This window comes from Scyliorhinus canicula, chromosome 6, assembly GCF_902713615.1.
Source record: "Scyliorhinus canicula chromosome 6, sScyCan1.1, whole genome shotgun sequence".
Taxonomy (NCBI): Eukaryota; Metazoa; Chordata; class Chondrichthyes; order Carcharhiniformes; family Scyliorhinidae; genus Scyliorhinus; species Scyliorhinus canicula.
Window position 1 is genome coordinate 150,322,609 of NC_052151.1, and position 16,675 is coordinate 150,339,283.

A 16,675-nucleotide genomic window follows, 5' to 3' on the forward strand; every position below is an offset into this window, starting at 1 on the left:
CTTTGAGAGATCATTCACGAGGTTCCCTCATCCAGACTATGGTTCTCAAAACCTCTTTAGGTGCTCATGAACATTGTCCATCCCTACAATGGAATTATCCATTGGTCAAGGTGTGGGCTTGTAACATGAACCAGCCTGCACCCTTATAACGGCTGGCAAAAATCAGAAACCAAAGAGCTAACGTTTCGAGTCCAGATGACCCTTGTCAAAGCATTGACAAAGAGTCATCTGGACTCGAAACATGAGCTCTTTTCTCTCCCTACAAATGCTGCCAGACCTGCTGAGATTTTCCAGCATTTTCTCTTTGGTTTCAGATTCCAGCATCCGCAGTATTTTGTGTTTATAAAAATCAGAAACCCTGGGAATGGAATTAGAAATCCCAGAATTAGATCACGACCACCATTTCCACAACTACAGAGTCTTTCTCCCCCCCTCTCCACTGAAATCCAACCCAATAATGTGATACCTCCACTCACAACCCCCAATCCCCCCTACACACACTTCTCAGGGAGAGACAGTGGCACCGGGATATCCCACCCCAGGTCGGACAGTGGCACTGAGGTTAAACAGGGGGTTCTCTTGTATTCTGCACAAAACAGCAATGAAAATAAAATATGTGTTCATTGGCAAAAGGTAGAAATTGCACAAGGAATTAATTTCCACTGAAAACATGCAAGAAATGTAACGCATCAGAGAACATCAGCATAGTTTGAGTTTTGTTTGATTTTTCATACAAAAATGGCAAGGAGCCAAACTGGTCCATCAAACTGACCTAACACATTAAGGGTGGACTATAGCGCAGTGGTTAGCACTGGGATTGCGGCGCTGAGGACCGGGTTTGAATCCTGGCCCTGGGTCACTGTCCGTGTGGAGTTTGTACATTCACCCAGTGTCTGCATGGGGTTCACCCCCACAACCCAAAAGATGTGCTGGTTAGGTGGATTGGCCACGCTAAATTGCCCCTTAATTGGAAAAAATAATTGGGTACTCTAAATTAAAAAAAATAGGGTGGCCTATCATACACTTTCCTCACCAACATTCCATAACCGCACTCTTTCCTCCCCTCACTCTCCACCCACCAACCACCCAATCTCTAACCCAAATTGCCTTTCCAAGCACCTTACACTCACTTCAGCAGACAAGTAATCTCCAAGAAGTGGTAAAAAGGCAGAAAATAAATTCTGGAAAATTCCTCTCCGATCCCCTCAATCAAACCCAAGATTTTACACGGGGCAGGTGTTAGCTATAAACACACGAGTCTTCTACATTGTGATCTGTGCCCCTATTAGAAACTGGTCCACCTTCTTCTTAAAGGCATGCCGAGAGTTATACTATGCAGTCAGTCCAGGATTTGTTGCAATGCAATTGTTTGACTAACCTGTATTTCTAGCTTTCCGAGTTCTCATTTCCCACATTAAATAATTTATATATCACATCATCACACTTTACTTCCCAGCTCTTGGCTATTTTCCACAGCTCAGCCTTTAAATGCTGGAAGATGGCAATGGTGGAGGGTTTTAATTATATCGGCTTTCTCTGAAGAATGTTTTTAAATAGAGAATGTATTTTCTGAGTTAGTACTTGACAAATAACATTGTCATGAACTTTCTGGAGTATTCCTTTAAATCCTGAATTTCTAAGGGCGGCACGTGGCACAGTGGTTAGCACTGCTGCCTCAGCGCCAGGGACCCAGCTCAATTCCGGCTTTAGCTGACTGTGTGGAGTTTATACGTTCTCCCAGTGTCTGCTTGGGTTTCCTCTGGGTGTTCCGATTTCCTCATGCAGTCCAATGATGTGCAGATTAGGTGGATTGGCCATGCTAAATTGCCCCTTAATGTCCAAGGATGGACAAGTTAGTGGGCCTAGGTAGGGTGCTCTTCCAGAGGGTCGGTGAGACTCTATGGGCAGAATAGCCTCTTTCTGCACTGTAGGGTTTCTGGTCTAGGTGGCACTCAATTAAACAGATGGTTTCCAAATTTTATGAAATCCCTAGCCACCATACAGATTGCTGTGCCCTGGCTCAACACTTAGTTATGTTAAGATGTCCTTTGTGGATTTTCTGGAAGACTTCCATGCAGAGAGCACGAGGTAGCTTTTGTGTCGGGCACCAGGAAATTATCTGCGGCACTGAAATGGTGCCGCTGTTCGAAATATTGTCTAAAGGTGGGGTTGCCACCTGTCCAAGCAGAACATGCACTCGTCATCTTGTGTTTGGGCTGATCTTTTGGTCTGTTGTTGCAGTCAAGACTGTCACTTCTACAATGAAGATTTTGTCTACATGTACTGGGTATATGGTGGGCATCCAGGACATCATATCAGTCATATTGATAGTTACCCTGGATGTACTCCATTAAGCAGTTCAGCACATGAATCTAAGCCAGAGTCACTGATTCCTGGGTGGGACTTTTGCATTTCCCGGTGCGCTTAATACTAATGGGTTGTGATCGATCTCACTCTTAAACTGCAGGCCCAGTACATAAGCAGGCCCAGTACATAATCAGAGAATCACCCATGTCTAAGTCACTGTGAGGGCTTCCTTTTCAATGACACAAAGGCAGCACAGTGGTTAGCACTGTGGCCTCACAGCACCAAGGACCCAGGTTCAATTCCGGCATTGGGGGACAGTCTGTGCAAAGTTTGCACATTCTCCCAGTGTCTGCCCAGGGTTTCCTCTGGGATCCAGTTTCCTCCCAAAGTCCAAAGATGTTCAGGATAGATGGATTGGCCAATTTCCAAAAAGGTTTGGTGGGGTTACTGGGATAGTTTGGGGGTTTTGGCTTAGATTGGCAGCTGTTTGGTCTTGGATGTGTAGTAAACAGGTCTTCATTTGCAATCACTTTAGACCTGGAATAGCACTGCTCCCAGCCCTTTTGCAGAGGCACTGGTTGCCACAATTGTGGGAAGTTTTGGGTCATAGTGAGCTAATTTCTGAGAAGGGTAGCTTAATTTTAATTTGTTCGAATGAGTTGTTGGTGCTCAGTCCAGCACCTGATCCTGTTGTAAAATATGTCCGACAGGTTAATTTATCTGGGCTAAGTGAGGCAAGAATTTGTCTTGTTGGCTGACCATGCCCATGAACATTTGGGGCTTTGTTACATTTCTAGGTGGCAGGAATATTTTGACACGGAGCTACAAGACAGCCTCTTATGTGGGTTTAAGACTCCCCTGACCGGTTTGTCATCTTTTAACCCATTGACCCATGGCCGATAACACCGTCAATCCTCTGCAGTATATTGGACATTATCCTTTACAATGTTTCAGGCACTGATGAGATGCCAAATGACCAATGGTTAAAATGTCCGAAGGATGTTAAGACACTAGTTAGAGTTTGGGCTCTTGTCCAGTGGCAGCTGCCAAAACCTATTGTCATCAGGTTTAGTGAAGATGGTGCTCTTGGCAAGTTCTCATCCACTGATGCCATCAAGTGTATTTCTGATTCAATTGCTTTGTTGAGAATTGTTACCTCAATGCAGATATGAATGGAGCCATTAGACTTAGGGACTGGTACCATACCAAAGCACCACCTGGTTCAGTGATGAGTGTAACGGCTCCTCTTTTGTACTTCCCCATGGTCACAACTCTCATCTCTGTACAAGTAGTTTCATCACCTAGTAAGTGTATTTCACAGGACAGCAAGGCTTTTGGATTTCTAATGTGGTTGACTTATATGCACCACTGTGGAATGTTTGCATTTATACATCCATCAAGAGAGCTCAGGAGAATTAAAATAATCAGGACTGGATATGCAATATTGAGAAGTGTTGGAACCTGTTTGATGAAACAATGACATGTTTTATTCCCTGACACCTTATGAAATACTTGGGGAAAAAAACAGAGTTTTAGGAATTGTCCTCCAAATCCTTATTTTCATAATTTATGCATAGTGGCAGTGGTCAAGGCAGTCAATGCCGCCATTGGCCGGCAGTGGGATCATCCGGTCCCACGGCTGTCAATAGGTTTCCCTGTTGTCTGCACCTGCCGCTGCTGGAGGTTGCCACCAGCAGGACCAGAAATTCCCACTGGTGGCAACGGCCAGAAAAATGGTCAAAGTGTGTTCCTGTAACACAAGGAGCAGTGAACTTACTTCCCGACTGGTAGGTTGGTGGTTCAAGTCTCAGGGTTGACAGATATGCAAATTCACCTAGGTCATTTTTGTGCGGTTTGTTAATTCCAAACTACGGAATAGCATCAGCCATTCGATCACAGTTATTGCACATCAGGAGAGGGATTTTTTTTTTTTTAAATGGACACTGCCATCTTACCCGGTTTGGATTGTGCCTCCTTCTGGTCTGTCATAAAGCAGCATTGGCTGTGCAGAAGGCAACATGCCAGGTCGCACTCCCCTTCTCGGGCGAGGGGGATGCATGGGGGTCAGCAATCTTCAATGAGTAAAATAAAATGGAAAATAAATGAACAACCTTTTACAATAAAAATAAAGCAATGAAATAAAGCACATCAGACCTCAAGCCAGTTTGTAATTATTCATAATCTACATCCATCATTTTGCAGCAGGCCATTCTTTCAGATTTGTTGAAAGAATAGTGTGGTAGCCACATGTCAACAATTTCCAATTCTTATAGAATAACAAAGCATCCAGGATTCAGCCCTTGGTCAGTTAATTCCTCAGATGGTATGTAATTTTTCTTTAGGTGGGTTGCTCCCCACCCACTCAGAGGGGGATCAACAGTTAAAGCCTTTGCGAAGATACTGTTGTGAAACTTATAAACCATCTTCTGAATTGACACCACCGAACTCCAGAACATCAATCCAACATGCATTTTATCCTCGAGTTGAAGCACAAGAGCCATTCTATTACTTAGAAACTGGTCTCAGCCAAGCACACCAATAAATTTACACCTCTCCTTTTCGTGGATGAATATTTCGGAGCCTCAAAAGCTAAAATTGGTGAAATTCCATAATTACTAAATTTGAGGCATATCTCTATTTCTAGAGCTAATTTATGCAAACATGCACTAGTGGGTGTGTGCGCATTTTTATCAGACCAATCTAGGCTCAGCCAGCAAGCATTACTTGGATAACTGTGGTAATCCCCACTGCTTAGACCCCAATGACTCACATTGGAGAGATCAGTAACTATCGACTGTTGTGTATAAATGGTTGATATCAGATCGGTTGTCGTTACACACTTATGACATTGGAGTTAATGCAAATTAAAGTGTGTGTGTGTGTGTGTATGTGCGTGGTTAAACGAATGGATGCTGTGCTATGAAGAGACAAAAGTCCAGCTCCTTTTCACAAACACCTTTATTTCACTTTAACAGACTCTGCACTAAACTCAATCATCACATCACAAGATCCCCGAGTCCACCTGAAGCCCCTTTACATATCAGTGTCAATCATTGAACACTTAACATAAATGAGACAATCATTGAATATTTAACATAAATGAGACAACTAATTGCAATGTCTCTTAACCCATTACTTAACATATGTGTGTGTGTGTGGCAGACAGCCAAATCAATATCTTGCACTAATGGCCAAAGTAAAATTATCCCCATTGTGAGTCATTGTAAATTGGCAAACACACAAAAATATAAAATCTGCCATCCTCCATTATCTGCAGAATTAGTACAATATTGACCAATAAAGGCATCATATTCAGGCTTCAGTTTCTGTGGGACACCAATGAATTGCTCATGGAAACTCTGGGGTTTAGACCATCTATGATAAACGTTTATATCGACTGAATGGACTCGGCCCTTTAATGTCATTGATCTAAATTAATAAATCTAGTTAATTGTAGCTAATTAATATTCCACATCAATGACTGGGTTTATTTTTTACCTTAAAATACTGACTTGCATCTGCAACAAACTATGTCTGGTGTTGAACATTTGGTTTCTGAATGATTTGGTTAGCACTGCTGCCTCACAGCTCCAGGGACCCAGGTTCAATTCTGGCCTCAGGTAACTGTCTGCGTGGAGTTTGCACTTTCTCCCAGTGTCTGCGTGGGTTTCATCTGGGTGCTCCGGTTTCCTTCCACAGTCCATAGATGTGCAAGTTAGGTGGATTGGCCATGCTAAATTGCTCCTTAGTGTCCAAAAGGTTAGGAGGGGTTACTGGGTTATGGGGATGGAGGTGTCGGCTTGAGTGGGGTGCTCTTTCCAAGGGCTTGTGCAGACTCGATGGGCCAAATGGCCTCCGTCTGCTCTGTAAATTCTATGATTTGTTCTCATAAGACTTGAAATGAAAATTAAATGAAAATCGCTTATTGTCACGAGTAGGCTTCAATGAAGTTACTGTGAAAAGCCCCTAGTCGCCACATTCCGGCGCCTGTCCGAGGAGGCTGGTACAGGAACTTTTACACAGACTTTTACACAAACAGAAGATATATCAGGTCCACAAATCTGGGGCTGTTCCAGTAGGCACAGCGGGAATGGCTGGGACCTGGTTAGACCAAATTTCAACCTCACATCAAAGTTTGCAGGTTGATTTTGTGGGACCAGAGTCCCCAACCGTCAATGTATGGGGCAGGAGTTCCTGTGCCCCAGATGTACTTGAGGGTATGGTGCATTGTAAGTCCTGGTACTAGGATTGACCCACTTGGAGATCGGGTCCACTGTGGGAGGGTGGCAGGTTGAGGCCATGAATATGGTTCTCTGGAAAGGGAAGATAAAAATTAGATGAGAGTCTCATTCCTGATTACCGCTCATTGGTAATAATGCAGGATAGGCAGCTGGTTTTGGAGAACAGACAACCAACACTTGTTGTTTGAGCTCAGACAAAAATAACTGCTTAATAGAGGTATTGAAAATTATGGAGATTTTACTTGTTTTTAATGGACAATTGATCAGTAACCAAAGGGCATTAGTGTAAGTTAGTTGACAAAAGAACCTGGGGAAGACCAGGATTTTCTGCTTTATTAAATGCAACAGGTTATGACGATTTGGAATGCATTGCCTAGCAAAGTGGCAAACGCAGATTCAATAACAACTTTCAAAGAGGAATTGGATGCGTGCTTGAAAAATATAACAAATGTAGGGCTATCAGGAAAAAGCAGAGGAGTAAGACTAATTGGATAGCTCTTCCAAGGAGACAACACAAGACATGATGGGATTCATGGCCTTCTATAATTTTAAACGTAGGTAAAATACTTCTGCATCCCTACCTTTTATTGTGCTCAGAGTCTGTACTGGAATTCTTTTCTGGTGGCATAGTCCGCTTCTCCCTGGGAACCTAAAAAAATATATTTATATGCTTTTGTACCAATTGGTTATGAACAACATTTTATTGGCAGGAGTCAAAACATGCATTTCCTATCGTTAATGCCATATGTCTAGCAAATGCCTATTAATGCACTCTGGGAGTCAGCCACTCGTCACTCAATTTTGACTAGATTGTACAATGGGCCCAATTGTCAATCAGAGCCATCTGCCACCCTTGAAGAAAAATTCTATGCTAGGTTAGTCTCAGTTTAAAATAAAATTAATTCGGGGTGGCACAGTGGTGAGCACTGCTGCATCACCACGCCGAGGACCCGGGTTCGATCCACGCTCCAGATCACTGTCTGTGTGGTGTTTACACGTTCTTCCCGTGCCTGCATGGGTCTCACCCCCAGAATCCTAAAGAAATGTGCAGGGTAGGTGGATTGGCCATGCTACAATTGCACCTTAATTGGATATTCTAAATTGATTTTTAAAACTGAAATTAATACATGTCGCATCATTTCTGTAAAAAAGGCAGCGAGAATTTCACTCAAATCCATTCATATTCACTCAGTAGCATCTGCGGCATAACTTCAGAGCCAACCATTTCTGAGACATGTTTAATATTGTACATAAACAGGACAGTAACTCATAAGGTATGTAAAATTACTTACCTTAAACAAAAGTTGAATGCGAACCTGGCACTTTCATTCACATTTCATTAAACTAGGAAGGTGCCACTGCAATCAGTACTGGGCTCTCAATGTTTTACAATTTCTACAAATGACTTGGATGAAGAGATCAAAAGGGAAGGCTGCAAAATTTGCTGATGATACAAATAGAGTTAGGTAGGAAAATAAGTTGTGAAAAGGACAAAAGGAAGCTATAAGGGGGCATAGATGGATTGAGTGGGCAAAAATCTGGAAAATGGAGTTTCATGTGGACAAATACAAAATTGCTCATTTTGGCAGGAAGATTTTAAAAAGTGATCTAAATGATGAGAAATTGCTAGTCTCCGAAATGCAGAGGGATCTAGGTGTCCTCGTGCATGAAGGTACCACAAGTAATTAGGAAAGCTAAGAGAATGTTACGCTTTATTGCGAGGGGAATTGAATACAACAGTAGGGAGGTGTCTTGCGTTTCAGAGGACACTGGTAAGACGACATCTGGAGTATTGTGTACTTATAGGTCTCCTTATTTAAAGAAAGATGTGAATGCATTAGAAGCAGTTCAGAAAAGGTTTACTAAACTAATACCAGGCATGGGCAGGTAAGCTTATGAGGAAAGATTGGACAGGATTGTGTTCACTGGAGTTTAGAAGAGTCATAAAATATCAGGGTTTTGACAGGGTGGATGTGGAGAGGATGTTTCCTCTTGTGGAAGAATCTAGAACTAGGGCTCATTGTTTAAAAATAAGGTGTTGACCACTTAAGACAGAGGAGAAGAATCTTTTTTGAAGGGAGGAGTGTCTTTGCAACCTCTTGTCCTCAAAAGGCAGTGGAAGCAGAGTCTTAGAATGTTTTCAAGGCACAAGGAGATGGATTCTTGATAAACAAGGGGTGAAGAGTTACCAGTAGGCAGGAGATTACAGTCAGATCAGTCATGATCTTATTGAATGATGGAGCAGGCTCCAAGAGCTGAGCGACCTACTCCTACCCCTAGTTTCAGTCAACTTCACAAATAAGCTAAGCATTCAATGGCTAAGATCTGATTCAAAAAGGAGCCATATGATTTATTTGACACATCCTATCCGAACGCACACAGTTTTCAGTGACTACAAATTCAATTTTTTAATTTCAATCAGAATTATTTTAATCTTTTCCTTTTTGAATTGTTTTTTTCCTTCTCCACTCCTGAAAATGTGAACCCCTCCTTGATGGCTTTGTGGCCAAGCATTCTCCAAATTGACCAAAATATTCTTCATGCGATTGCCTCAACGAAGAACATTCAAAAATATCTGAGATATGAACATCGATGACTAATCCTGCACTCACATCCAATAGGAGTGGATGACAAGTGATCCAGGCTTGGGAACCCTGGCTGATTTTCTTTTTGGCCACCCTCTTAACTCAGGATCAGCTAACTAAGTCCAGGAGGAGATCAAGCCTGAACCTTTGTAGTTTGGCATGGCTTTAGCCATTCACTAGACAAATTCATTGGTCGATCAGCATCACACAAGCTTGCCACCCCCACATTGATTCTGTATACACCTCCCGCTGCCTCAGGAAGGTAGACAGCATTATCAGAGACCCCTCCCACCCAGACATTGCCTTCTTCCAGACCCTTTCATCAGGCAGAAAGTACAGAAGTCTGAGGACACGCACATCCAGACATACAAGAGCTTCTTACCCACAGCTACAAGACTCCTCAATGACTCCCCCCTCGGACTGATCTGTTCCCTGTAAGAACACTATTCACGACGCTCTATGCTGCTCTTGCTCATGTATTTGCTTTGTTTGGTCCTTGTTCCGCACTGTAACCAATCACTGTTTGTCGATGTACCATTTGTCAATGTTTTCTGTTGATTATTCTTTTGTCTACTCTGTACGTACTGTGTACGTTCCTCGGCCGCAGAAAAATACTTTTCATTGTACTTCGGTACATGTGACAATAAATCAAATCAAACCAAATCAGATCACGTTCTACCATCCCGCTCCGGGCTGCCAAGAAAAAGTGATCGATAGCAGGTTCAAAGGGAGAGTCTGCCGTCTTACATGGAAAGGAGGCCCAGCAGTTAGAGAGCTCACATGGTGCAGTCAAATTTCTTTGCCCACTCTTCCATTTGGAGTTAAAATCAGGATTCAAAATTTTAAATTTTTATTTCATTTAAAAATATGTTTTGTTAATAGAGGTGGCACAGTGATGCAGTGATTAGCCCTGCAGCCTCATAATGCAGTGGACCCGGGTTCGCTCCCGGCCCTGGGTCACTGTCCGTGTGGTGTTTGCACATTCCCCCTGTGTCTGCGTGGGTTTTGCCTCCACAACCCAAAGATGGGCAGGGTAGGTGCATTGGCCACATTAAATTGCCCCTTAATTGTAAAGAAGTAATTGGGTACTCTAAATTTATTTTTAAAAATGTTTTGTTAATATCAGTGCCTGACAGCACTAATTTTTTGACATAGTTGTTCCAAGGAGACAGTTGTCACCCTGAACCTGCCTGCTAGGTTTAGGAGAGCTGAAGATCAATGTATTTCACAGGCTACCTTCAATATTTATTAGTCAATTTAAATTGCAAAAAATCAATTTGTAGATGTTGAAAAGGCAGATGGATTTTGGGGGTCAGTTTTGTGGACAGCTTTAGTTAAAAAAATGACAATTAACATCAAACAAACAGTATTGGCCATGCAAAAGTCCCCTTAACTGGAAAAAAAAGAATGGGTACTCTAAATTTAAACAAAAGAAAAAAACCTTGAACAAACAGCAATTGCACTAGGGCTGGACGATTTAAGCACTGAAGATTCAGACACATTGCCTGCATCACTCTCTGGATTCAGTATTTTGTCTGCTGCAATCACATACCTTGTAATAATCATAAAGTAAACCTAAAGCAGCGGCGCTATCATCATCACCATTGATGCTCATCATGGCCTTGGTGGCAGCAGTCAGGGGATTTTCCAGGAAGGATTTCCATGCTTCATCTTCATTCGTATATGGACGCCTCTGGGAATAAAGTTGCTCATTTTGTAACACCAGAACTGCTCTCTTACTGCAAAGAAGAAGGAAGAAAACCTGTTTAAAAAAAACCGCTTAGCCCCTTTGAGAGCCAAATAAAAATGTTTTTAAAAAAATAAATTCCATACTTGGGTCATAAAAGTTTAGAAATAGATAAATGCGTTCATCGGTAATCAAACAAACAAATCGACCAAGATCCACAGTCTTGGAGTTGGTTCCAAACAGCTCTTTGTACTTGACAAACAGGTTTAGCAACAGTAGCTTATGATATTCTTTCAGCTTTCATTACAATTCTTTCATTCTGGCCTCGGGTGCACAAGATCACTCAGAAGATACTAAAGATATACCAGATTGTGAGCATAATGTCTTTCATATATATGTATGGAACTTGGACGTCTCTACACAGCAAACATTTCTTAGTTTGCCCTCCCTATCTTTGGCCTCAGTCTGAAATATCCTTAAATTGTAGATTTATGACATCAGCTAATAATAAATGCAAACAATGACACTCCTCAGTATCATTACTCCTTAATTACTTACTCATCTTAAATCATTCAATTCAGTGTATGTATGTTAAGAGGGTGTGTCTGAAGCACTTGTTGACTGAAACTACTCAAAATGCTGCTCAGCCTTGACATCTAAAGATTATTCTTGCAGGTTGACAGTCCCCATTGCATGTTTGACCAATCCCATTTTAAATAGGAAACCAACGCCTCCTTGCTATATTCCCATAGTTAACAATGGGGAAAATCAATAAGAGCACCCAACATATAGTTAAATTTGGATCAAAGCCTTTCAGACAAGGTCCACAGCTGGGACAACAAGCAATATTCCCTCCAGAAATGATCACAATATATCATGGGACAGTCACATAACACAAGCTTCATAGCACTAGATTCAATCTGAATAGCATAATGCAGCCTATGGTTCAGCGTTTACACAAAGCAAATTATGGAACATTCATGCTGTAGTCAAGCACAGTTTTGGATCCAGAACTACCCAACTCTAAACCAGATCGTTTTCAAATATTTTTCTAATGTACGGACGGAAGAAAGCAAGCAACAAGATTATTCATCTATCCTCTTCAGCCTCTTCTTAGGCAGCCTCTTCCATGTCAATTTACAATGTTTCTTTATATATTTCACACGTGTATTTTTCACACAGACAAGTATATCATATCAATACATGTGTCAAACCTGGCTAGAGGTATATCATTGTTGCCTGACGCAAGAGTGTAAGCCCCACTCCAGAGAGTTTTAAAACAAATAAATCATGAGATATGGGTGCCACTGGCTAGGCCAGCGTTTATTACCCATGATGTAATAAACTGCCTTCTTTAACCCTACGGTCAGTGGGGTAAATGTGCACCCAAAGTGCCGTTCAACAGTGTGTGCGCCTGGATTTTGACTCAGCGACATCAAAGGAATCATGATATAGTTCCAGGTCAGAGTGGAGTGTGGCTTGGAAGGGAATTTGCAGATGGTGCTGTATCCAAGCGTCTGTGGTCCTCGGCTTTCTAGACAAGAGTCAACATGAGCTTGGAAGGTGCTGCTGAAGAAGCCTTTGGTGAGTTACTGCTCTTCATCTTGTATATTCCACATTGCTGCCACTGTGCCTCAGTGCTGGAGGGAGTAAATGTTGAAGGTGGTGAATGGGGTGTCAATCAACTATATTGCTTTGACCTGAGTGTTGGAGCCACATTCATCTAGGCAAGTAGAGAGTATTCCATTTGACTTGAGCCTTGGAGATGACAGAAAGGTTCTAGCGAATCAGGAGATGAGTTACTCACGGCAATTATTCAGCCTCTGATCGGCTCTTGTAGCCACTGTATTTATTTGGCCAGTCCAGTTCAGTTTCTGGTCAGTGGTAACCCCCAGAATGTTGATGGTGGGGGATCCAGTGATGGTAATGTCATAGAATGTCAAGGATCACACAATTAGATTCTTTCTTGTTGGAGGTGGTCATTGCCTGGCATTTGTGTGGTGAGAAGGTCACTTTCCATTTATCAACCTAAGTCTGAATGCTTGGCCAGGTCAAATTGCAAATTGGGCACAGAATGCTTCAGTATCTGAGGAATTGTGAATGGAACAGAACGTCCCACTTCTGACTTTATGATGGAGGGAAGGTCATTGATGAAGCAGCAGAATATGGTTGGGCCTAGGACACTAACTTAAGTTGTCATTTCAGTGCTTCATTGTCAAAAGGTGCTATCTTAAACATCATGGATGTAAAATGTGCCACGGTATTCAAAGATTTTTTAATTTAAAAATAAATAAATTTAGAGTACCCAATTATTATTTTTTCCCCCAATTGAGGGGCAATTTAGCATGGCCAATCTACGTAACCTGCACATCTTTGGGTTGTGCAGACATGGGGAGAATGTGCAAACTCCATACGGTTACTGACCCAGGGCCAGGATTCGAACCCGGGTCCTCAGCGCCGTAGTCCCAGTGCTAACCACTGTGCCACGTTCAGCCCCCCCAAAGATGAGCAGGGATGTTTGCCTAGTGACCTTGTTTTCTTAACAAATATCACTAACAGACAATATGGTGATTTATCTTATTGCCTTTTGTGGTAGTATGCTGTGCAGACATTAATTGCTCAATTCGGAACATTCTATAGGACCCAAATAAAACAAATAAATGCAAATTCTTTCTGGCATTTCTCAGACGAGAGACAACTTCAAATAGTTACTATTTCAGCAACAAAACCTCCAATTATAACAGAACTCATGCACCAGTTCACTGGAACTTACCAATGTTTTTGCAGACCAGGTTAACAGGCCACACAACCCCAACTGAATTTCCATCACTCTTGCACCTCTGGTTTAGCCAACACTCATTTGGACCAGATAGAATTTACAGTGCAGAAGGAGGCCATTCGGCCCATCGAGTCTGCACCGACCCTTGGAAAGAACATCCCACACCTCCATCCTATCCCCGTAACCCCACCTCACCTTTTTGGACACTCAGGGCAATTTAGCGTGGCCACTCCACCCAACCTGCATGTCTTTGGACTTTGGCAGGAAACCGGAGCACCCGGAGGAAACCCACGCAGACACAGGGAGAACGTGCAGACTCCGCACAGAGTGACCCAAGCCTGGAATCGAACCTGGGGCCTGGAGCTGTTAAGCAACCGCGCTGCCCCAAATGATTAATATCATTTTCTGGTCGGTCCACCCTCATTGCATGATTCCCTTCCTTGTGTATACAGCATGGGCAATTTTAATAACAGTTATTTTAATGGCCCTTCCTCTCCTGATTCCGCCAATCTTTTCTCAGTCGATTGTCTGCAATTTTCTATTAGACTTTGACAAAGAGAGCAAAAATAACCTGAAAGCACAGAGGATGGGGTAGGTTATCTGTCCAAAAGTTTGGAACTTTAGTCGTGGCCTTCAGGTCCAATTTCATTTTGAAATACCAATGACAATAATCAATCTTTTCCAGTTTATTGCAAGGATCAAATTTTGACAGCCATGGGTGATTGGCAATTAAAAGGTTATTTGTCCATCTCACTAAATCAGTAGTGTTTGGAATAAGTGAACATTAGTAAATTTTCAGAACCTCACCTCAATGTGTAACAACACCAGACTTTGGTGGCCCATTGCACTAGGTTATTGGTTCTGCATGAAGACAGATAAAAACAGACCAACAAAGCTACACTTTGAGAGGTCTGGACAGCATGGGTAAAGAGTGAGAATATAGACCAAGAAATTTATAGGATGAGACAGTTTTAAAAAGAAAGAAAAATTTAACAAAAATATAAACAATGATTTAGTCCATCGTGCCAATTTCTTTCACAGGCCCATTCCATTTTCTGAGAGAAGTAAATAACCACAGATTAGCCTCCAAGAAAAAGCTCTGTTCAACTCCTGACCACACTCCATAGACCCAAAATAAAAAGGGCAGAATACCGGGATGACTGCACTTTCAGCTACCACACTAACCACCCTAAATGTTTGGAACAATATTCGACCATCAATAGTAGTATTTATTTTAATCTTCAATCATGTCCCATACCAGATTTTTAATAGGCTCATCTTAATGAGTTAATGCTCGGAGTCTATTTCAAATTTCCACTTTTGCCTTAGGGGGAAGCAAGGAGACTTAGTTTCTCGCTTTCCTTTAAATTTGTATTATCAATGGGCAGCACGGTGGCACAGTGGTTAGCATTGTTGCCTGCGGCGCTGAGGACCCGGGTTCGAATCCCGGCCCTGGGTCACTGTCCGTGTGGAGTTTGCACATTCTCCCCGTGTCTGCGTGGGTTTCGCCCCCACAACCCAAAAGATGTGGAGGATAGGTGGATTGGCCACCCTAAATTGCCCCTTAATTGGAAAAAATAATTGGGTACTCTAAATTTAAAAAAAAAAAAAAAATTTGTATTATCACTACTCAAACTCCCCAGATCTGCAAACGCAGTCCAAGTAAAATGATCTCTGCATCTGCCATAGCCATAAACCTGTCATCCCAAAGACCGGATGATTTTATTTGCTGTAACCTCAAATAAGAACAAGCTTTGAGTCTTACTTCGATATTTGCATTTCCTAGATCATCTTTTGCACTAATCTTGCACTCTTTCATGCATAACCATACACTTACATACAATAAAATCCATCTGGCATTCCTTAATTCATCCACTTGAAATAACCCGATTTATTTGAATGGTATCAATCTCCTTTACAATAATTGCTTAGTTGCAAACGATTAATTTCATCAACCAATACTAATATAAGAATTACTCTACTTCATGTTATTTGTAATGGTGAAAAATAAAACTTTACACCTGACCGCCTTCTTGATTCGAGTCAGCCCACAAAGCTTCACCTTTTCATTCAGATCACTGGCTAAAAACAGCATATGTGCCAGCAGGTTTTTTTATTAAATAAAATCATTGATGATGCCACTTGCTTTATCAGTGGGAGTGCACCGAATTGACAAGCAGAGGGAAGGCAGTTCAACTTAGAGCAATTGGCTTAACCCAGACTCCCAAAGCTTGAACTGGAGGATGCCCGAGCCCCAACCTTAGTCAGCAACCATCAAGCGTCATGAAGATATGCCAAATAATGATTTCTAATCCACCAGCTGGAAACTGAACTGTTAAAAACAGACTGCTTAAAAAGACTAAAATGACTTCAATTCACAGACCAAGGTGGCTAATCCTAAAATGCCTTACCATGTCTCCCACATTTCAATTCATTGGAGTCTGCCTGCAAAACCCAACGACAATGACTTTGGGTGGGGTTGTAAAGGACTTGCATCTCCTGCCTCATTAACAAGGCCTCCAAAGTAACCAGCTGAATCTATCTTCAGCTTACGGTTCACTTTTACTTTCAAAACAAATCTTTATCAACATCTTGTGCTTCTATTTTCGCCATTTTGAATCCCAAATGTAACTGAAATACTTTAAAAGACTGATTCCTTCAACACAAGGAAAATGGCTTTAGAGATCACAATCGCAAAATTGTTTAATTTACAGAAGTGACATTCCTTGACCAGATCTTATTTTAGATGCACATCCCAAAGCTTTAACTGTTTAACCTCAACACCAAATAATTTTCTAGCACAGTTCTGTATTGCTGTCAATTGTGAGCAAACAAAATAATATCAACAACTTCTCGTGCCCGCGGAATTAGCCTGTTTGTGACAAATGCAAAAATTACACTTTAAATAATTTGAATAATTCAGGTTGCATGGTGGTACAGTGGTTAGCACTGCTGTCTCACAATACTAGGGATCCGGGTTTAATTCCAGCCTTGGGCGACTGTCCAGATGGAGTCTGTGTGGGTTTCTTCTGGATGCCTGGTTTCATCCCACAGTCCAGAGAAGTAGGGTTTAGGT

The 16,675-nt window shown here is 41.9% G+C and overlaps 1 protein-coding gene across 1 annotated transcript in view; it reads right to left on the reverse strand.

The window, feature by feature from the left end:
* LOC119967569 (grainyhead-like protein 1 homolog) overlaps positions 1-16,675 on the reverse strand; it is a 133,915-nt gene that overhangs the window by 102,034 nt on the left and 15,206 nt on the right. Inside the window, exons 2-4 of the mRNA XM_038800273.1 lie at positions 10,686-10,872; positions 7,130-7,197; positions 4,263-4,379 (exon numbers count right to left, since the gene is read on the reverse strand). Of these exons, the coding sequence (XP_038656201.1) occupies positions 4,263-4,379; positions 7,130-7,197; positions 10,686-10,872 (372 nt within the window). The remainder of the gene's footprint in view (positions 1-4,262; positions 4,380-7,129; positions 7,198-10,685; positions 10,873-16,675) is intronic.